The sequence below is a fragment of the Dendrobates tinctorius genome, unplaced genomic scaffold (assembly GCF_039654945.1).
Source record: "Dendrobates tinctorius isolate UK_male_01 unplaced genomic scaffold, ASM3965494v1 ptg000135l, whole genome shotgun sequence".
Taxonomy (NCBI): domain Eukaryota; kingdom Metazoa; phylum Chordata; class Amphibia; order Anura; family Dendrobatidae; genus Dendrobates; species Dendrobates tinctorius.
The window spans coordinates 10281822-10305734 of record NW_027361803.1 but is presented as its reverse complement, the minus strand read 5'-3'; the positions used below and the strand labels follow the sequence as shown (position 1 = coordinate 10305734).

The window sequence follows — 23913 nt, the reverse complement described above, 5'->3', positions numbered from 1 at the left end:
TGTAAACTCTATGTTGATGCCTTTTCCCAAAAAGCTCTACTTTTGTCTCATCTGACCAGAGAACATTCTTCCAAAACGTTTTAGGCTTTCTCAGGTAAGTTTTGGCAAACTCCAGCCTGGCTTTTTATGTCTCGGGGTAAGAAGTGGGGTCTTCCTGGGTCTCCTACCATACAGTCCCTTTTCATTCAGACGCCGACGGATAGTACGGGTTGACACTGTTGTACCTTCGGACTGCAGGGCAGCTTGAACTTGTTTGGATGTTAGTCAAGGTTCTTTATCCACCATCCGCACAATCTTGCGTTGAAATCTCTCGTCAATTTTTCTTTTCCATCCACATCTAGGGAGGTTATCCACAGTGCCATGGGCTTTACACTTCTTGATGACACTGCGCACGGTAGACACAGGAACATTCAGGTCTTTGGAGATGGACTTGTAGCCTTGAGATTGCTCATGCTTCCTCACAATTTGGTTTCTCAAGTCCTCAGACAGTTCTTTGGTCTTCTTTGTTTTCTCCATGCTCAATGTGGTACACACAAGGACACAGGACAGAGGTTGAGTCAACTTTAATCCATATCAACTGGCTGCAAGTGTGATTTAGTAAGTACCACAGGTAAGTTACAGGTGCTGTTAATTACACAAATTAGAGAAGCATCACATGATTTTTCAAACAGTGCCAATACTTTTGTCCACCCCTTTTTTATGTTTGTTGTGGAATTATATCCAATTTGGCTTTAGGACAATTCTTTCTGTGTTTTTTTTCATTGAACACAAATTAAATGAAGATAATAATACCAAAGAATTTGTGATTGCAATCATTTCCAGGAAGAAACAGAGTATTATCTGACAGAATTGCAGGGGTGTCAATACTTTTGGCCAACACTGTACAGTGGGTACAGAAAGTATTCAGATCCCAAATTCAAAAAAGTTCATTTTTTTCTCATTAATGCACACTCTGCACCACAAGTTTTTCACACCTTGATTTTGGGATCCTCTGCCATTCTCCCTTGCAGATCCTCTCCAGTTCCGCCAGGTTGGATGGTGAACATTGGTGGACAGCCATTTTCAGGTCTCTCCAGAGATGCACAATTGGGTTTGGGTCAGGGCTCTGGTCACAGAGTTGTTCTGAAGCCACTCCTTTGTTATTTTAGCTGTGTGCTTATGGTCATTGTCTTGTTGGAAGGTGAACCTTCAGCCAAGTCTGAGGTCCAGAGCACTCTGGAAGAGGTTTTCATCCAGGATATCTCTGTACTTGGCCGCATTCATGTTTCCTTCATTGGCAACCAGTCGTCCTGTCCCTGCAGCTGAAAAACACCCCCATAACATGATGCTGCCACCACCATGTTTCACTGTTGGTATTGTATTGGGGAGGTAATGAGCAGTGCCTGGTTTTCTCCACACATACTGCTTAGAATTATCACCAAAAAGTTCTATCTTCATCTCATCAGACCAGAGAATCTTATTTCTCATAGTCTGGGAGTCTTTCATGTGTTTTTTAGCAAACTCTATGTGAGCTTTCATATGTCTGGCACTGAGGAGAGGCTTCCGTCGAGCCACTCTGCCATAAAGGCCCGACTGGTGGAGGGCTGCACTGATAGTTGACTTTGTAGAACTTTCTCCCATCTCCCTACTGCATCTGTGGAGCTCAGCCACAGTGATCTCGGGGTTCTTCTTTACCTCTCTCACCATGGCTCTTTTCCCACCATTGCTCAGTTTGGCTGGACGGCCAGGTCTAGGAAGACTTCTGCTGGTCCCAAACTTCTTCCATTTAAGGATTATGGAGGTCACTGTGCTCTTAGGAACCTTGAGTGCTGCAGAAATTCTTTTGTAACCTTGGCCAGATCTGTGCCTTGCCACAATTCTGTCTCTGAGCTCCTTGGCCAGTTCCTTTGACCTCATGAATCTCATTTGGTCTGACATGCACTGTGAGCTGTGAGGTCTGATATAGACAGGTGTGCGCCTTTACAAATCAAGTCCTATCAGGTTAAACACAGCTGGACTCCAATGAAGGAGTAGAACCATCTCAAGGAGGATCACAAGGAAATGGACAGAGTGTGACTTAAAATGAGTGTCTGAGCAAAGGGTCTGAATACTTATGACCAAAAGATATATCAGTTTTTCTTTTTTAATAAATTTGCAAATATTTCCAAATTTCTGGTTTTTTTTCATTCAGGATGGGGTGCAGAGTGCACATTAATGAGAAAAAAATGAACTTTTTTGAATTTACCAAATGGCTGCAATGAAACAAAGAGTGAAAAATATAAAGGGGTCTGAATACTTTCTCTACCCACTGTATATATATATTCCCAAAATGGTTCTGTAAAAAAAGTAAATCTTATACTTAAAGATAAACTCCTATACTTTGGGTGGAAAAATAAAAAATGATGGCTTTAAAAATATGGACATGAAAAAAGTAAAAACGCTTCACCATGAAGGGCTTTATTCCATTTGTGGGTATTACTGTAGTTTGTGCAGATTGGAACAGAACTCTTAGAAATTGTGTGATATCTGCAGAAACGCCAGACGCAATCTTGTTTGATTTCCCTCTTAATGTGTTTTTGTGTCTGAGAGCGCGGAGACATCTATTACATAAGACGATGAAGGGATCCGGGCGACTGTTGGCCGTGGATGACGCTGATCATGACCGTGGCGCAGAATATTGCAGTTTGGCTACGCTTCTGATTTATTCTGTACTTTTGTGTCTTCCCTAAATGGTGTTTACCGAAAGAAGATGTTACAAATATTGTGATGACGTCAAAAAAAGCTTTCAAAAAGGAAATGCACAAAATAATAAAAAATATAAATACATCTCCCTGTCTCCTTTCCCAAATGCATTAAAGGAAATCCATCATCAAGTTTTTGCTATGAGAGTAGCATGATGTAGGGGCAGAGACCCTGATTCCAGTGATGTGTCGCTTGCTGCAGTTGTGATAGAATCACAGTGTTCTCTGCTGCAGATCTAGCAGAGCTCTGAATGCTGAGCCCTGTATAACCCCACCCACACCACTGATTGTCTACTTTCTGTCTACACTGTGCATAGGCAAAAAGCTGCCAATTAGTGGTGTGGGTGTGGCTGGACCAGGAGGCACCCAGAACATGATTGAAGGGCACCTATGTATCGTCACCCAGAACATGATCGTGGGACACCTATGTATTTTCACCCGGAACATGATCACGGGGCACCTATGTATTGTCACCCAGAACATGATCGCGGGACACCTATGTATTGTCACCCAGAACATGATCATGGGGCACCTATGTATTGTTGTGGAACGAGCTATTGAGGGAGGGCTAAATTAACCCTTCCCGGTTGACCAAGTGATTTCCAAATTAATCCACAGGGCGTTGCTAGCAACTGGGAATCACCAGACGGAGACGCATACCTCTGTATGAGAGGATCAAGGCAGAACACTAACCCAATTTATTATGTCATCTTTTTATAGTATTTTGCTTAATTATGCAAAGTACACAGCTACAAATAACATCGTCGTGATACATTTACTTTATAAGCCAATAGTATTGCAAGAAAACCGGAATATGTCCCTAGTTCCGTGACGTAGAGAATAGAACAATAGCACATTCTTCAGGGTCTCATATCTCATATCTTGTGCAGACTAGAACAGTCTGGTTTCATAACAGCTGCGAACTTTCACCTAGTTACAAAATTTAACTCATGAACAACAAAATGGCGTCGCAAGCACAAAAATGGAGTCTTTGAGAACAAGATGTCCCATACATCTGAATACTGTACTTCACAATCCCCACTAGATAAATTTTGTTAACTAATATGCAGCATCAAAACGTGCTATCCCAAGCTATAAGCTCGAGGCTACTGGTCTTCACATGGCTGATGCCGTGTTATCAGTCATGGCTGTTGCGGCGCACCCATCCCCCCTGTATGCTGCAATTTACGAATAACAATTTTTGATGACAGTGGTGGAGATCTTTTGAAGGTAGCCATGTGCTTGGCTTCAACATCTTCATCAAGTAACCTTTTGAGATCGGTGTAGAGAAGAGCAGGGGTGACGACGTCTTTGGTATCATCGTTAGCTGGCTTAGTGCAGAATTTGCTAATACAAACAGGGATACACCAAAGAACATGTTTTAGTATCACATATACAACAAGGATACAGGCAGCAATATGCGACAAGCTTTGTAAGATCCCAGCTATCCAGCCCCCAATTCCCTTAAACCAATTGGCTGGCGTCTGGAGAAGGAGAAGGTGTCTCACCACCAACTGTCCTTTTTACGATCATTGTCTTTATTGTATTGATCTCTGAGTCTTTGAATATCTTCTAACTTTAACTTCAACTTCTACCAATAATAATATGGAAAATGCGGAAAACCAAAACATTATGCCCCCTTTATTTGCTATTGGCTTGTTGGGTGATGAGGAGAACTTGATAGGGACCGTCATACAAGGGTTCTAGTCCGTGCTTTCTGACATGCCTCTTCACGACTACCAAATCACCAGGCTTCAGGTTATGACAGGTGTCGGTTTCTGCTGAGTCTGGAAGAGAAGAAGAAACTGGAGCATGGTTGTTAGCAAGATTTTTACTAAGCTGAATAATATATTGAACAGCATGGTCAGTTTCTTCTGATAACTGCTAAGGCTGGAAATTTGCAACTGAGGGCCTAGCACCAAACAATATCTCATATGGGGACAAGCCATATTTTGTAATAGGGGTAGTACGAATATGGTATAGTACAATGGGTAGGAGCTCTGGCCATGGAGCCGTAGCCTCCTGCATCATTATGGTCAATTGTCCCCTCAGTGTGCCGTTCAACCTCTCAACTTTCCCACTGGATTGTGGGTGGTGCGGAGTATGGAGGGCTACAGTGGATCCAAGCATTGTCAGAACTTCTTGGTACACATGAGAAGAAAAGGCCGGACCTTGATCACGCTCAACAACTTCTGGAACCCCATATCTGCATATAACTTCCACCACCAGTTTCTTCGCTGTGGTTTTTGCAGTCATGTTGGCAACAGGGAATGCTTCCGGCCTACTGGAGAACATGTCAACAACAACCAAACAGTATTTATACCTTCCAGACTTATGTAGCGTGATATGGTCCACCTGGAGCCTTTGGAAAGGATAGTCGGGCTTAGCAAGATGCTTCGGGGGTACACGTTGAAGTTGACCGGGATTGCAGGTCTGACAGATATTACAGGCAAGGGTGAGCGCTGTCAAAACTGTGGAAATTCCTGGGACCTAGTAGAATTTTTGCACCAGTGCGAGGGCCTGATTCTTTCCTCTGTGTAGGCCCATATGCCCATGTGGCAATAGCAGGGTACATCCGCTTAGGGAGACACACAAGTTGGTCCTTTTTCCAGAGACCATTAACCATACGTGCCCCATCAGTCTTCCATTGCTTCACCTCTTCCTTTGGAGACATTCTTTGCATCGTCATTAAGCGGTCTCGTGGGGTCCGACAGAAAATCTCAGTTTGTTGTAGATCATCAGGTTCTTGTAGGGTTAATGCTTCTTGTAACTGTTTACGCTGAGAGCGTGTGGTCACCATAGTTGGTATGGTTGGTTCAACGGGCAAAAGAGCGAAGGCTTTTGCTTGCATATCCGCAAATACGTTGCCAACAGTCTGTGGACTGGTCCTAGGACCGTGCACCTTAACTTTCATAATGGCCACCTGAGTAGGTAATTTGATCGAGTCCATGAGGGTTTTAACAGCTTCAGCACTTTTGACTGTGGTTCCGGCAGTAGTAATAAACCCTCGATTGGCCCATAGAGCCCCAAAATCGTGAGCAATACCAAATGCATACCGTGAGTCCGTGTATATATTAGCCCGTCTATTCTTGGCCAAAGTACATGCAGTAGACAGAGCCTGGAGTTCTGCTTCTTGTGCTGACTGTGAGGGTGGGAGCGCAGCTGCGTGCACTACAGTGTCCTCTGTGGTAACAGCATATCCCATGTGGAATCTACCAAACTCGTCAGCATATCTTGAACCATCCGTGTATAACACCAGATCAGGATTTGGGAGTGGATTCTCACTGACATTTGGTGGAGTAGCTGTTTCTTCAGTCAGAAGTTGTGAACAATCTGTCATGATCTCAGTGCGGGTTTGACTCACACATGTGGGGTTAATGTCTGGAACCTGTGCTGATGACTGGCATTTCTGGGGTTAAAGGTTGTGATCCCAGTGCAGGCTTACCTGCACACCTGGGGCTTTTGATTGTGGCCTCTCCCTGGTTCTGGGAAAGGCTTCTTATAGCCTCAGGACGCTCCCGTCCCCGTCAGTTATACTTTCGCCCTTGGCATAGTGTGGTGACCCCTGAGTGAGTTTGTGCTGTGCTCTTGTTTATCTGATACTCTGTGTACGACTCGGTCTGTTCTCTGGATACTGCTTATTGGATTCTGCTTGGTACCTTCTATGTCTGTTTGGCTTTGACCACTGCTTGGCCCCGACTCTCCGTTCTGTCTCATCCCTGGTACTTTACTGTTATCTCTGTGTATGACCCGGTTTGTCTGACTTTGAGAATTCCTGTACTAGTGTTCTACCTATCTCTGACAGCAGGACGCTAAGCCCCGCCCCCTTTCGGTCACATGACCGTAGGTCCTTCACTGCTCACTGACTTTAGCTTCTCCAGGTCCTGTTTGCCTGAACTATCCGGCCGTGTCTGACCCCGGGCCCCTCTGCAGTGTGGGTGAGTCCTTGCTCAGCGGTGGCTGCACGCCGACCTTAACAGGACCGTGACACAATCATGTTGGAGATAATCCTCATAACTGCCATCTTTACTTATAGTTCATTATACCGTCTTTTAAAGCATTGTAAAGGGGTTGCATTATGCGGGATGCATCCGGTATTCACTGACAACAATAAATATATAGTCCAAGAAAACGCTGGAGTTCAGTTTCATCTTTTGGGAAAGGAAGGGAGCTGACAGCTATTTTTCTTTCTTCTGTGAGGTGTCTGGCACCCTGAAGGAGACAGTGACCCAAGAATATCACTTGACCAAGGCAGAACTGAAGTTTCGAGGTTGAAACCTGACCGTTCAGTGCTGCCAAATGCTTGAGGAGGCTAACAGTGGCAGCAATGGCTTCCTGCTCCGTCCGTGCACACAACAAAAGATCATCCACATACTGAAGCAGCGTGACCTGGGGGTGATTTAACTGCCAGGGCAAAAGACACTCGCTCATGTTTTTTGCAAACTGGTTGGGACTGTTTTGGGCCCCTTGTGGCATAACTGTGCATGTTAACTGTCATCCCTGATAAGTGAATGCAAACAGAAACTGACAATCTGGGTGTAACGGAATGCTAAAGAAGGCATTGGTAAAGTCTATGACTGTAAACCAAGCAGCATCCTGGGGTATTTGGGACAAAAGAGTATGTGGATTAGGCACCACTGGAGTTACCTGAACAGTAGCTGCATTCACTGCCCATAGATCTTGTACCAGCCGGTACACAGGGGGTTGGCCAGGTGGGGTCTTTTTCTTAATGGGAAACAAGGGCGTATTACATGGAGAAACACGGGGTACCAGAGCACTGTTATCAAGTAACGTTTGTATTTGTCCCTGGAGGCCCCGCTTCTGATCATGTTTCAAAGGGTATTGATGGACTTTGGGAAAAGGGGCATCAGGTTTAAAAAACACTTTTACTGGTTCTACAGGCATTTTCCCTATATCATTTGGCCCTTTTGACCAAAGTTTAGATAGTATCTCTGAGAGGTATGGGGTGAGTCGTTGATCCTCAGGCAATATTGGTGGTGGATCTGGGCCTATCAGGGCCATCATAACGTAGGAAGGGCATGCAAAATACAGATTTCCTCACTGTCTTTATCTGCATAGGGGTTATGTAACGTAAGAACCATCCGACCATCATCTTGGAATTGTATTCTGGAGCGGAACTGCGATAATAAATCTGCCCCTAGTAAATTTACTGGACATGTGGGAAAGATTACGAACTGAGCAGTAATCTCGGGGAAAGGTCCCACAGGGATGGGTTTTGTAAGAGTATGTTAATTGGGTCTGCCATCTACTCCGATTAAAACAGCGGGGGTATGACAATCTTTCTGAAAGTGTCAGAGTCGGCCACAGCTGTTATGATTGAGTCACCGAGGAGGAAAAAACAAAACACAAGCTCAGCCCAGAAAATCAGAGAGGTTGGAAACTAGCGGATTACAGACCCCTAATCCCATTATACAACTAGTAGTAGCCGTGGAGTGTTCCTACGGTGATCCTAGACACCTCGTCACAGCCGGAGATCTAAATAAGCCCAAAGAGAGAAAAGGGAAAAACTGACTGCCCCAGAGCAGACCCCAAAGCAATAGGCAGCCCCCAACATATAATGACTGTGAAACAAGATGAAAACACCAACACAGATAGAAAGATAAGTTGAGCAAACGATGGGGCCCAAGCTAACTAAAAAGGACAGGACAGAAAAGCTGCTGTCTGCAATCCGAGAAAACCCTGTCAAAAATATTACCAACACAACTGATAAGCAAAAAGGACCCTGAAGTCACTAGACTTCAAACCCTATATCAGCACTCAGAATATTCTGAAAGCAGAGCAAAAGAGAACACTGATCAAGGAATAAGAATCTAGCGCACCCCCGGCCAGGGATGGCTGAACTCAAAAAACAAGGAAAACAAAACCAAAACCAATAAGATCAATAGCAGAGCAAAAACTTATCTTTGGGAAGCAGGAATCAGACTGGTCTCCAAGAATCCAGCAGAGAAATCACCAGCCACTCAGAAGGGCATTGGCTGCCTTATATCCAGTCTGAAGTTCCCGTTACCCAGTCACAATCCACCTGATCAGGTGTTTGGTTTCTTTCATCCAAATCAGCCTCACTACCCTCCTTCACCAGAAGAGGGAGATCCTCGGACACAAAAGGTGAATGAACAGATGAGCTCACAACAGTACCTCCCCCTTGAGGAGAGGTCACCGAACCCTCATCCGAGCCACCAGGCTGATCAGGATGAGCCCGATGAAAAGCACGCACCAATCTTTCGGCATGAATATCAGAGGCAGAGACCCAGGAATTATCCTCCTGACCATAACCATTCCACTTAACCAAATACTGGAGTCTCCGTCTAGCCAGATGGGAATCCAGTATCTTCTCTACCTCATATTCCATGTTACCTTCAACCAACACAGGGTCAGGAGGTGCCGCCATAGGAACCACTGGTTCAACAAACCTCTTCAACAAGGACTTATGAAACACATTATGAATCTTAAATGTGACAGGAAGAGCCAACCGAAAAGAGACCGGATTAATAATCTCCAAAATCTTGTATGGTCCAATAAATCTAGGTTTAAACTTTGGAGAAGCCACTTTCATAGAGATATTCTTTGATGACAACCATACCATATCACCCACCTTAAACCGGGGACCAATGGTCCTATGCCGGTTAGAAAACCGCTGGGCCTTTTCCTGGGAAAGAGACAACTTATCCACCACTTGGTCCCAAATCTGCTGCATTCTTTCCACCACAGTGTCAACCCCTGGACAGGCAGAAGACTCCACCTGCCCTGAAGAAAATCGAGGATGAAACCCAAAGTTACAGAAAAAGGTTGACATCAAAGTGGCAGAACTAGCTCTATTATTTAAAGCAAATTCGGCCAAGGGTAAAATGAGACCCAATCATCCTGATCAGCAGATATAAAACATCTCAAATAAGCCTCCAAAGTCTGGTTTGTTCTCTCCGTCTGCCCATTGGTCTGAGGGTGAAATGCAGAGGAGAAGGACAACTGAATTCCCAACTTGGAACAAAAGGTCCTCCAGAATCTAGAGACAAACTGAACTCTTCTGTCCGATACAATGTTCTCAGGAATCCCGTGCAAGCGAACCACCTGTTGCAAAAACAAGGGCACCAACTCTGAGGAAGATGGCAACTTAGGGAGTGGTACAAGATGGACCATCTTAGAGAATCTATCACAAATCACCCAGATAACAGTCATCCTCTGAGAGACAGGTAGATCAGAAATAAAATCCATTGAAATATGGGTCCATGGCCTCCTGGGCACCGGCAAAGGCATCAACAACCCACTAGAACGAGAACAAGGCTTAGATCGGGAGCAAGTCCCATAGGACTGCACAAAATTTCTGACATCACGAGACAAGGCAGGCCACCAAAAAGACCGACTCACCAAATCTCTAGTACCAAAAATACCTGGATGACCAGCCAATGCGGAGCAATGAACCTCAGACATCACTTTCCTCCTCCACTGGTAAGGAACATACAACCTACCACTGGGACAACGCTCAGGCTTATCCTCCTGAAACTTCTCCAGGGCACGTCTCAAATCAGGCGAGATGGCAGAAAGAACCACCCCCTCACCTAAGATGGTAGCAGGCTTGGTCAGAATAGGAGAATCAGCCAAAAAACTCCTAGAGAGGGCATCAGACTTAATGTTCTTAGTGCCCGGAAGAAAGGAGACCACAAAATCAAAATGTGTGAAAAACAAGGCTCACCTGGCCTGTCTCGGATTCAAGCGTTTAGCCGACTCAAGGTAGATCAAATTCTTGTGGTCAGTGAGGACCACAACTTGATGTCTAGCTCCCTCCAACCAATGTCTCCACTCCTCAAATGCCCACTTCATGGCCAACAGTTCTCGATTCCCCACATCATAGTTGCGTTCCGAAGGAGAGAACTTTCGGGAAAAGAAGGCACAGGGGTTCATTTTAGATGTTACAGGATCTTTTTGGGACAAAACAGCTCCTGCACCAGTCTCTGAAGCATCCACCTCCACCTGAAATGGAAGTGAGACATTGGGTTGTCGCAAAACCGGAGAAGAAGTGAACCTCTGCTTCAGCTCCTGAAAAGAAGAAACAGCCTCTGGAGACCAATTCAGCAAATCAGCGCCCTTCTTAGTCAAATCAGTTAATGGTTTGGCAATAATAGAAAAATTGGCTATAAACTTACGATAAAAATTAGCAAAACTTCTGGAGAGCCTTCAAAGAAGTGGGCTGCACCCAATCATAAATGGCCTGTACCTTGGCCGGGTCCATTTCAATAGTTGACGGAGACAAAATAAATCCCAAAAATGAAATCCTTTGTACACCAAAAAGACATTTCGATCCCTTAACATACAGGGAGTTTTCCCTCAAAATCCGGAACACAGTCCGAATATGTTCCACATGAGAGTCCCAATATCTGGAAAAGATCAAAATATCATCCAAATAGATGATTAGAAACTTATACACAAAGTCCCGGAAAATATAATTCATGAAGCACTGGAAGACAGAAGGGGCGTTAGTGAGCCCAAAAGGCATCACCAGGTACTCAAAATGTCCCTCCGGAGTATTAAACGCTGTCTTCCATTCATCCCCATGCTTAATGCGAATAAGGTTATACGCCCCCTGAGGTCAAGCTTTGTAAACCAGCAAGCACCTTCAACTTTAGAAAATAGGTCAGAAATCAGGGGTAACGGATACTGATATTTAACAGTAATTTAGTTAAGGGAGCGATAGTCAATACAGGGCCTTAATGAACCATCCTTCTTGGCCACAAAAAAACCCAGCACCCAAGGGTGAAGAGGATGGTCTAATATGACCCTTCTCCAACGACTCCTTAATATAAGAACGCATAGCCTCATGTTCAGGTACAGATAAATTAAAAAGTCGACCCTTGGGAAACTTACACCCCGGACTCCGCTCAATTGCACAGTCACAACTCCTATGAGGAGGCAAAGACGCAGACTTACTCTCACTAAGCAAATCATAAAAATCAGCCAAATAGTCAGGAACCTCATGCGACTGGGGAGAGGTGGAGAAAACAGGAGTGTCACTAAGAGCACACCGACAACCCCAACTCCCCACAGACACAGATTTCCAATCCAAAACTGGATTATGGATTTGCAACCAGGGGAACCCCAGCATGATGGTATCATGCAAATTATGCAACACCAAAAATCTGCAATTTTCTTGATGGTCTGGGGCAACCCGCATTACCACCTGGGTCCAAAATTGAGGTTTATTCTTCGCCAAAGGAGTAGCATCAATACCCCTCAAAGGAATAGGCGTCCGCAGGGGTGTCATAGGGAAACCACAACGTTTAGCAAAATCTAAATCCATTAGGTTCAAGGCTGCTCCTGAATCCACAAAGGCTTTAGCAGAAAATGTGGACAGGGAGCAGATCAGAGTAATTGCCAGAAGAAACTTAGGTTGTACACCACCTACAGCAAATGTGTGTGCAAAACGTTTCTCTCGTTTAGGGCAGACAGAAATAGTATGAGAGGCATCTCCACAGAAAAAACATAGCTTATTACGCCTTCTAAACTCCTGACATTGCGCCCTAGACAAAACTCTATCACATTGCATAGGTTCAGACATTTGTTCAACAGGTGGCAGCATTTCCAGTGTAATTTTACGCTCATGTTATCGCCGATCAACCTGAATGGCTAATGACTTAGAATCGTCAAGACCAGAGGGAACAGGAAATCCCACCATAGTATCCTTTACGGCTTCTGACAAACCCTTCCGAAAAAGAGCTGCCAAGGCACCATCATTCCAAGTGGTGTGGACCGCCCACTTTTGGAATTTTTGACAGTACAGTTCTGCAGAATCTTGACCCTGGCTCAATGACAACAGGGTCTTTTCAGCTTGATCAATCGCATTAGGTTCATCATACAACAACCCCAGGGCCTGAAAAAATGCATCCACATTAGCCAAAACAGGATCATCTGGTACCAAAGAAAACGCCCAATCCTGGGGATCGCCGCGCAGCAAGGAGATGACAATTTTAACCTGCTGCGCAGAGCTCCCCGATGAGTTAGGCTTCAAGGCAAGAAATAATTTACAATTATTTTTAAAATTCAAAAATTTAGACCGATCCCCAAAAAACACATCAGGAGTGGGGATTTTTGGTTTAGCAGCATGTGAATGAGCAAGATAGGCAGAAATTCCTCGCACTTCAGCAGCAAGCTGCTCCAGACGATCAGACAATTGCTTAAACTCCATCAGCAAAAAAAATATATATTCCTCCTACGGCCTCAGAGAAAAAGAGGAAAAAATATACACAAAAAAAAATTCTGTGACTTTTTTTTTTTCTAACAATTCCTTCCTGCATTTGAGTACCCTAGAATCTGTGGTATGGCTGGTGATTCTGTTATGATTGAGTCACCGAGGAGGAAAAAACAAAACACAAGCTCAGCCCAGAAAATCAGAGAGGTTGGAAACTAGCGGATTGCAGACCCCTAATCCCATCACACAACTAGTAGTAGCCGTGGAGTGTTCCTACGGTGATCCTAGACACCTCGTCACAGCTGGAGATCTAAATAAGCCCAAAGAGAGAAAAGGGAAAAACTGACTGCCCCAGAGCAGACCCCAAAGCAATAGGCAGCCCCCAACATATAATGACGGTGAAACAAGATGAAAACACCAACACAGATAGAAAGATAGGTTGAGCAAACGATGGGGCCCAAGCTAACTAAAAAGGACAGGACAGAAAAGCTGCTGTCTACAATCCGAGAAAACCCTGCCAAAAATATTATCAACACAACTGATAAGCAAAAAGGACCCTGAAGTCACTAGACTTCAAACCCTATATCAGCACTCAGAATATTCTGAAAGCAGAGCAAAAGAGAACACTGATCAAGGAATAAGAATCTAGCGCACCCCCGGCCAGGGATGGCTGAACTCAAAAAACAAGGAAAACAAAACCAAAACCAATAAGATCAATAGCAAAGCAAAAACTTATCTTTGGGAAGCAGGAATCAGACTGGTCTCCAAGAATCCAGCAGAGAAATCACCAGCCACTCAGAAGGGCGTTGGCTTCCTTATATCCAGTCTGAAGTTCCCGTTACCCAGTCACAATCCACCTGATCAGGTGTTTGGTTTCTTTCATCCAAATCAGCCTCACTACCCTCCTTCACCAGAAGAGGGAGATCCTCGGACACAAAAGGTGAATGAACAGATGAGCTCACAACACACAGCGCCAGCATTGCAGACGAGAATTGGCATGGAGGGGCTGGGGAGCAGGGTTCTCAGTCATAGGATTGGGAGAGATATTGGAGTAGGGAGCTGAATTTGTGTATGGTTGGAGGACGGAAGTTGGAGTTTGCTATGTGTTCCAGAATGAGCTGTTTACAGCTGCGGTGGGGCTGAGATTGGAGGGGAACGCGGTGGGGGCGGTGGGGGATGTAACTACTGCAGCTGCTGGCTTGCTTTTTTCTTTTTCTTCCCCTGCTGATACAGATCGGGTTAAAGTCTTCTGAAAACTTTTTTTTTCTACTTTTAATGCACCGTCTGGAGTCTCTCTGGCACATTACTCTGTCACTTTCTTAATCACTTTCTCAATTCCTTCTTCAACATATCAGTAACAGAAACAATCAGAATTAACTTCCTCTGATCTTCCTAACACCTTCCTCACACAATTCATGTGCCAAGCCACAAAATTCTTCTTTTTCTTCCACGGATTCTCTCCTTTAGAGCTAAATATCCTTACTTCAGTTGTGCACAGTACTGGAGCGGCCATTACAGTCTGTTCCACTGGGTCTATCCCCCTCTGGGATGCCCAAAATTCAACGCGGTACTTAGTGAAAGGAGGAGGGTGTCTTAGACTATCCCTCCGGACACCTCTGGTTATATATATATATATCTATGTATACCTGAGTTACGTATCCTATCTAATCTTTGATATTTTGACAATAAAGAGAGCCACAATCACTGATCAATCCGGGGTGTCTGTCCCTTATGATGTTCGGTTCGAACACTGGGCCCCCAACGGGACTACACCTCTATATGATTCCACCCATGAATCACCCCACCATCAAGGACAAACCTCAGATCCTCTTTGCGGCAACAAGCACAGGAAAACCACACCAACGGTCAGTCTGAACAGTAGAACTGCCAACTTACCGTGGTTGTGGGGGGTGATCAGTCCCAATTTTCCAGTTCCTGTGTCCGGTCCGAGGGTACTTTGTGTTGTTGTCCTCCGGGGGCAGAGGCGTCCCTATTCGGGGTCCCCACGTTGGCGCCAGCTGTGGAGGGAGCTATTGAGGGAGGTCTAAATTAACCCTTCACGGTTGACCAAGTGATTTCCAAATTAATCAACAGGGTGTTGCTAGCAACTGGGAATGACCAGACGGAAACGCGTGCCTCTGTATGGGAGGATCAAGGCCGATCACTAACCCCATTTATTATGTCACCTTTTTATAGTATTTTGCTTAATTATGCAAAGTACTCAGCTACCAATAGCATCGTCGTGACACATTTACTTTATAAGCCAATAGTATTGCAAGAAAATCAGAATATGTCCCTAGTTCCGTGACGTAGAGAATAGAACAATAGCACATTCTTCAGGGTCTCATATCTCATATCTTGTGCAGACTAGAACAGTCTGGTTTCATAACAGCTGCAAAATTTCACCTAGTTACAAAATTTAACTCATAAACAACAAAATGGCGTCGCAAGCACAAAAATGGAGTCTTTGAGAATAAGATGTCCCGTACATCTGAATACTGTACTTCACATTGTCACTCAGAACAAGATCACGGGGCACCTATGTATTGTCACTCAGAACAAGATCACGGGGCCCCTATGTATTGTCACTCAGAACAAGATCACGGGGCACCTATGTATCGTCACCCAGAACATGATCACGGGGCCCCTATGTATTGTCACTCAGAACATGATCACGGGGCCCCTATGTATTGTCACTCAGAACATGATCACGGGGCCCCAATGTATTGTCACTCAGAGCAAGATCACGGGGCACCTATGTATTGTCACTCAGAATATGATCACGGGGCACCTATGTATCGTCACCCAGAACATGATCACGGGGCACCTATGTATCGTCACCCAGAACATGATCACGGGGCACCTATGTATTGTCACCCAGAACATGATCACGGGGCACCTATGTATTGTCACTCAGAACATGATCACGGGGCACCTATGTATTGTCACTCAGAACATGATCACGGGGCACCTATGTATTGTCACTCAGAACATGATCACGGGGCACCTATGTATTGTCACTCAGAATATGATCACGGGGCACCTATGTATTGTCACCCAGAACATGATCACGGGGCACCTATGTATTGTCACCCAGAACATGATCACGGGGCACCTATGTATTGTCACTCAGAACATGATCACGGGGCACCTATGTATTTTCACTCAGAACATGATCACGGGGCACCTATGTATTGTCACTCAGAACATGATCACGGGGCACCTATGTATTGTCACTCAGAACATGATCACGGGGCACCTATGTATTGTCACTCAGAACATGATCACGGGGCACCTATGTATTGTCACCCAGAACATGATCACGGGGCACCTATGTATTGTCACTCAGAACATGATCACGGGGCACCTATGTATTGTCACTCAGAACATGATCACGGGGCACCTATGTATTGTCACTCAGAACATGATCACGGGGCACCTATGTATTGTCACTCAGAACAAGATCACGGGGCCCCTATGTATTGTCACTCAGAACATGATCACGGGGCACCTATGTATTGTCACCCAGAACATGATCACTGGGCACCTATGTATTGTCACCCAGAACATGATCACGGGGCCCCTATGTATTGTCACTCAGAACAAGATCACGGGGCCCCTATGTATTGTCACTCAGAACAAGATCACGGGGCCCCTATGTATTGTCACTCAGAACATGATCACGGGGCACCTATGTATTGTCACCCAGAACATGATCACGGGGCCCCTATGTATTGTCACTCAGAACATGATCACGGGGCCCCTATGTATTGTCACTCAGAACAAGATCACGGGGCCCCTATGTATTGTCACTCAGAACATGATCACGGGGCACCTATGTAGAATCATAGAATCGTAGAGTTGGAAGGGACCTCCTGGGTCATCTGGTCCAACCCCCTGCTCAAAGCAGGATTCGCTAAATCATCCCAGTCAGATGTCTGTCCAGCCTCTGTTTGAAGACTTCCATTGAAGGAGAACTCACCACTTCTCGTGGCAGCTTGTTCCACTCATTGATCACTCTGTCAAAAAGTTTTTTCTAATATCTAATCTGTGTCTCCTCCCATTCAGTTTCATCCCATTGCTTCTAGTCTTTCCTTGTGCGAATGAGAATAAAGTTGATCCTTCTACAATGTGACAGCCCTTTAGATATTTGTAGACAGCTATTAAGTCTCCTCTCAATTTTCTCTTTTGCAAACTAAACATTCCCAAATCCTGCAACCTTTCCTCATAAGACAGGGTTTGCAGACCGGTCACCAGTCTGGTCGCTCTTGTCAGCCAGAACACGATCACGGAGCCCCTATGTATTGTCACCCAGAACACGATCACGGGGCACCTATGTATTGTCACCCAGAACATGATCACGGGGCACCTATGTATTGTCACCCAGAACACGATCACGGGGCACCTATGTATTGTCACCCAGAACATGATCACGGGGCACCTATGTATTGTCACCCAGAACATGATCACGGGGCACCTATGTATTGTCACCCAGAACATGAACACGGGGCCCCTATGTATTGTCACCCAGAACATGATCACGGGGCCCCTATGTATTGTCACCCAGAACATGATCACGGGGCCCCTATGTATTGTCACCCAGAACATGATCACGGGGCACCTATGTATTGTCACCCAGAACATGATCACGGGGCACCTGTGTATTGTCACCCAGAACATGATCACGGGGCCCCTATGTATTGTCACCCAGAACATGATCGCGGGGCCCCTATGTATTGTCACCCAGAACATGATCACGGGGCACCTATGTATTGTCACCCAGAACATGATCACGGGGCACCTATGTATTGTCACCCAGAACACGATCACGGGGCCCCTATGTATTGTCACCCAGAACATGATCACGGGGCACCTATGTATTGTCACCCAGAACATGATCACGGGGCACCTGTGTATTGTCACCCAAAACATCATTGCGGGGCACCTACAGAATATATTGTCACCCAATTGTGAAATAAGTAAGATTGCAGTATTCCAGTATGGGTGAAGATTCAGCAGGGAGGAGGGACACTGAGGATCTGTTAATCAGGCTAGATGGGTGAAGATTCAGCAGCAGGGAGCCTGGAAACTATGAAGATATCAGTCAGGCTAGATGGACGGAGATTCAACAGCAGGGAGGAGGGACACTGAGGAGCTGTCAATCAGACTATGTTGATGGACATAAAGAAGCAACGAGGAGGGACTGTACAGCTGTCAATCAGGCTAGATGGGCAGAGCATGAGTAACACTTGGAGGAGGAACACTGAGGGGCTGTCAATCAGGATAGGTAGGCAGAGATTCAGAAGCAGGGAGGAGGGACACTGAGGATGGAACTGTTCATTGGACTAGATGATGAGGTTGATGTTAAACTTCCTAAAAAAATTATACAGACATTCTAAAATAAGTCTTCCCAGTAAATACACCAGTCTCATCAGGTCTAAGAGAAGTTTGCAATACTGTGTACAGTTTGTATTGTGAGATTTGGTGTAAGCCTCGGTGCATACATGAGATCTCATATATGTAGGCACAGAGGAGCCTCTCACATAGTAATATGTTGGGATGGAGCCGGGGCCGTGGTGATAATGTTTCCTCCTCGCACCTGGCGGATTGTGTTGGATTTCTCATTGGCCTAATGATGACACAATCTAGCGCTGCTCCATTCTATTTCCTCCTGATAATCCTCGTCGCTGCAGAGGGGGAAATGTGAGACGATTGATTACAATGATTATCTGACGAGCTGCACACGCTGACACGCAGAGGACGCGGCTGCTCCCGTCAGCGCAGGTGACACCTGTACGGGAACAAACAGCGGCCTCCTGCCGGGAAATGTCACAATGGTCACCCTGTGTAGCAGCTCTTAAAGGGATAGCATAGCCCTATTGGCTTGCTAATCCTTGTTTTGTGGCACCACCTCTATGGTCTCAGCATTTAGTGCCCCCACACCCATTGGCCCCAGTTTCATATGGTCCAAGATGACCAATAAACGGCACGTGCAATAATTGCCTTTTCGAATGGCACAAATTCTGTGGTTGTCTTCTTTGTTATCTGTGACGGTGCCTGCAGCTCCTAAGCAGAGGGCGCCAGTCATGATGAGTTTGTCATTAGCTCCTGCGCTCTGCATAGGCAGCAACCAACATTCAAAGATCTCAGAATAAATAAAAGTCAGCTTTGTTATCTCAGTCATCCTATGCAGCTTGTAGTAACGTATTTGGACTACTGCACTCTGCATAGGCAGCAAATGAAAGGACACAGGCTCAGCTACGCAGTTTTCTTCCACTTTTTTAACTTGCAATTTTACAAGAAAAGAGACAGTGACCTTCTGCGAAAACTATAACAAATATAATAAAAAAAAAAAAAAAACACTATAAGACAGTTTTTGCTTTTGAGCACTTTTTCCATCCCTAGCTAGAGCTATGGTTATTTCTAGGATTAGGGCTGTAGAACTTTGGTTTTGGACATTTTAGGTCAGATTTCAGGAATAAGCAGAAAAAAGGTTAAAGGACAAACAATAATTACATCAGTATTTTCTTAAAATGTTTTTTTGGGGGGATACTTGTCTTGTCCCTGAATCTGGCAGCCCCATCTACCCCCAGCCTGGGTATGTAGATATAATGAAGGTTAGGGAGGGGGATCTAGTATTTATAAAGGATTAAAAAGAAAGCAAATAAGAGGATGGATTTTGGGAACCTCTCCATATTTCAAGGGGTATTACTGAACTTTTTTGTACAGGAATAAAAGAGGAGTCTTACTGATTGGCTTTTATCAGGTACAGTATCTTATGGTCCCAGGGCAAACAAATTAGCAACTAAGGATTTTTTTCTCTGCTTTCAGGTGGTGGACCGGGGATTGGCAGGAATGCTCGGCTACCTGCGGCCCGACTGGTGAGAAGAAGAGGACGGTGCTGTGCATCAGAACGGTGGGGACGGATGAACAAGCCCTGTCTTCTCAGGACTGCCACCATCTCACCAAGCCAAAAAACTATATGTCCTGCAACCGAGACGTATCATGTCCCTCCGACTGGTCCGTGAGCAACTGGACCGAGGTAAACATGGATGCTGGCCAATAATGAGTTAGAGTGATCAATGAGTGGAACAGGCTGCCACGAGAAGTGGTGAGTTCTCCTTCAATGGAAGTCTTCAAACAGAGGCTGGACAGACATCTGTCTGGGATGGTTTAGTGAATCCTGCTTTGAGCAGGGGGTTGGACCAGATGACCCAGGAGGTCCCTTCCAACTCTACGATTCTATGATTCTATGAATAATGGGTTATTAAAGGATCACTCTGTGCAAACCTTGTCCTCTGCGCTATAAGCAGTGCAGGTCCGGATGTCGGGTTCCCCATTTGGGTTTACCTTGCGTCCCTAGACCGCGCTTCGCACCCTCAGCCTCTGCATTAACCATTCCCAGTGTGTACATTTTGCTCATGGTCTTCCTTTATCCTTGGGCAATGAATATGTAATCAATGATTATCTTGGACCCCCAGCAATCAGTAGAACAAAGGTCCCTTTTACTGCTGTCCCTGACTCTGCACCATCCATTGCATAAGTCTGAGTCTGGTATTGTAACTCATTTTAATGGCTGCATTGATGGGAGCATCGATTTAACGGGTGTGCAGTGGAAAAAAAGGGCATCTGTTCTGGGGTCTGACCCTCAACAACCCACCTAAAAAAAATATTAAATAGTCTTGATTACAAATATCCTTACGTTTTGTGTATACAGCTCCTGTGCCGAACTATGTGTCTTCATGGTTACAGACTACAAGCACACCCAGCCTGTGTAGTCTGATCCTGGTGGAAGAAGCATCTGAAGGACAAGAGGGTAAAGTGACTGTGAGACCAGACTACAGAGTTTGCTTTTACTCTGACTCCATAGAGACACATAGGCCTGCACAGGAGCTGTGTACATTTAAGAGTAGGATATTTTTAATAGAGGTTGCTTCACTTTTACTTGTTTAGAGCAGATAATATTTGGTCGCATGTCTCTTCTACATGACTTTATTGCAGTACCATGCCAGACCACTGGGAGTGCAATCCATCAGAGGCATAGCTATGAGTAGAGAAAGGAAAAATGTGGTTATTGTGGCTAATTTTTACTCTGTGTTCCCAGGAATATTGCAGACCTATACTTTTACATCTGATCCCAGTATATACTGTATATATAAAGATACTTATATCTCCTCACATTTCAGTGTTCGGTCTCATGTGGAGGTGGCATCCGAACCCGTAACGTGACATGTCCAAAATACAACAACGAATCGTGTGACCCTTCTAAAAAACCCTACTCCAAAGCTCTCTGTGGACTTCAGCAGTGCCCATTCCAGAAAAGACCAGACCAACTTCCTCCCAAATACAAGAACCTCAAAACAACCCTCAAAATCTACCCCAAAGTTACACATGGACCCAAGAGACGTTTCTTCCTGATCAAAAAGAATCCTAGATTTCCATCAGCAACGAAAGCTTCAAAGCAAAGTGTGGAGACCACACCGCCATCTACTACAGCTTCACCGCTCCCTCCCGCCAACTCCATAGAAGAAGACTTCCAAATCTACGACATCCCCAACTCCACCCACTTCAACGTGGTATACAAATACAACTTCGTCCTCGTGTCCAGTAACAAGAAAAAAGTTGCCGTAAACACGACCGAAGTTTCCTCCACTCTCAAAGATGTCAACGAGACCCTCGTAACAAAGGATGAAACCGTGACACAAGGTGACCTTGACTTGGTCTTCAATGCCACCAGCTCTCCACCCAACGATACCCGAATGTCTGATCTAACCCCGAGATACGACTATCTGACTCAAGAACCAGACACCCAAAAAGACTTTGAGTTAAGTGACGTCCCAACCGAGGAGCCGGACATCTACTACGATGCTGAAAGTAACAACATCATCGAGTCCAGGAGTAAGAGACACAAGGGTAGAGTGAAGGTTCACCCGGAGAACCACACAATCCACCCTCAATCGTCATCTCCGGTGATGATCACGACGGACAGCTCAAGAACTCTCAACCTGCCGCCAACTACTGGGAGTCCACCTGACAATATTACGTATGAGGACTGGCATGAGCAGGATTCAGAAGTGGTTGACATAGCCAACCATGATCAGTTGCCAGCTCCTGGCCAAAATATCTCACAGGAGGTATCTCCAGATATAGAGAAGAACCAAAACAGCAGTATACTGAACGACACGGCAAGCGACAACACTACCGAGCCCTCAGGGAATAGGACGGACACCATATACTGGATAGTGGGCGACTGGAGTGAGGTAAGAAGCTGTATAAAATAATGAAAAGTTCTGAAAAATGTTTGTACAATTTTTCACTATTTTTAGAAGGTTTTTGTACAGAAATAGTGCTACCCTTGTGAATAGGCCATGACGGGTATTACAATTTAGACCAAATCAAGTGAATGCCAGACAGGGCCCATGGACCCAACTGGTTCTGCACCTACAAGGAAGTAGTCATCTTTATTACAATTCTGGGGCAACTTTTCTAAGAACTGCATTGTGCCTCTGTTATTCCTCCTGGAACTATATCAAGTAACCATTGGATATTACTATTGCTTTTGTCCATGGTGAATATCCCACAAATGTTACACTGAGACATTTATCTCCTTAAAGGGGATGTCTGACTTCCAAACAAAATTTTTCTGAAGGCAGGAAATGTTATACAATGAGAAAAAAATAGAAGCACTCCCCATCTGTAGCCCCCCACAATAAAGTACAGGCCGCTTTGCTGGTCTTCCAGGGGACAGGAAGTGATGACTTCCCTTTTGGTCACCTGACATCTGAGGCCTCTGACTGGCTGCACTAATCAGGTGGTTAGTAAAGGGAGGAGGTGCATATGCCAATCACAGGCCTCAGCAATCAGGTGACCAACCAATGGGAAGTCATCACTTCCTGTGACAGAACGGTCAGTGCTGGAACATCTTTATTGGGGAATCTGGACAATCCGTGGGAAAGTTCCCACAGGAACCGATAGATTTGTGCGCTGTTTCCCTTTAAATATCCCGCTCTGTATCCTAACAGCGTAACACAAATAATAGACCACAGAAATGTGTCAGCAGGTAAAACGCTGAATATCCGTGTTCTCGGTGGCAGCTTTCAACTCTGCTTTTAAATCATTTTCCAACATGTTCCATGTGTCGCTGCTGGTTTTTATCTATTGCTCTCATCATTATTTCTCTGTTCCAGCGCGTGGCTCGTGGTGGACAGGGCAGATGTCAGGTTTCCAGAACAAACTGTTCAACAGAAAGAACTTAGTAGCAAACTGCAATGCGATGGAGGCGTCTGTGTATCTGCCATATCTATTATATCTATATACCAGCAATTATCTATTATCTCATATAAATGATGGAAGGATGAATGGATAATAGATAGATAGATAATAGTGTAGTGCAGCGGTAGCACCGTACACAGTGAGGAGGCAGTGACCCACAAAGCTGAAACTTAAAAGTCTCTTTAATATGTTATCGTCACACAGAAAGGTTCCCATCCACACAATTGCATATTACTTCAGAGCATATTATCAGTGTTCAACTCACACCGGTTCATAGCTCTACATAGTGCACGGCTTTGTATCACAGTCCCTAAACATGACGGACTTTACCTTGTCCAGTTTCCGTGGGCGACTGCACGCCGCGCCAATGTCTCTCACTTACAGCCTCCTTTAGTCTCTTTACTCACGCACACAGCCGTACACAGTACTTGATATCCTCTGGATCGCAGCCGGGCACCATATCCATCTGTTTGCAGCGGTTACCCACGCCATTCTTTCTTCGGGCACAGGAACTGTCTACCTCCGGGCACAAGACATCCACATCTGACACCAGTCACCGTGGACGGCAGCACCACTGTGTACGCTGTGGGTGGCCAGGCCTCACTCTGGCCCTGACACACCTGAGACTCCTCAGACTCGCTCAGAATTCACTAAGACCTCACTAACCCTTTCCTGCAGGGCTTTTATCACAGAAACCCAGACCTGAAATGAAACAGATTGCAA

The 23913-nt window shown here is 45.2% G+C and overlaps 1 protein-coding gene across 1 annotated transcript in view; it reads left to right on the top strand.

The window, feature by feature from the left end:
• ADAMTS12 (ADAM metallopeptidase with thrombospondin type 1 motif 12) overlaps positions 1-23913 on the top strand; it is a 609414-nt gene that overhangs the window by 479195 nt on the left and 106306 nt on the right. The window contains exons 20-21 of the mRNA XM_073543900.1: positions 19750-19960; positions 21105-22178. Coding sequence (XP_073400001.1) covers positions 19750-19960; positions 21105-22178 — 1285 coding nt within the window. The remainder of the gene's footprint in view (positions 1-19749; positions 19961-21104; positions 22179-23913) is intronic.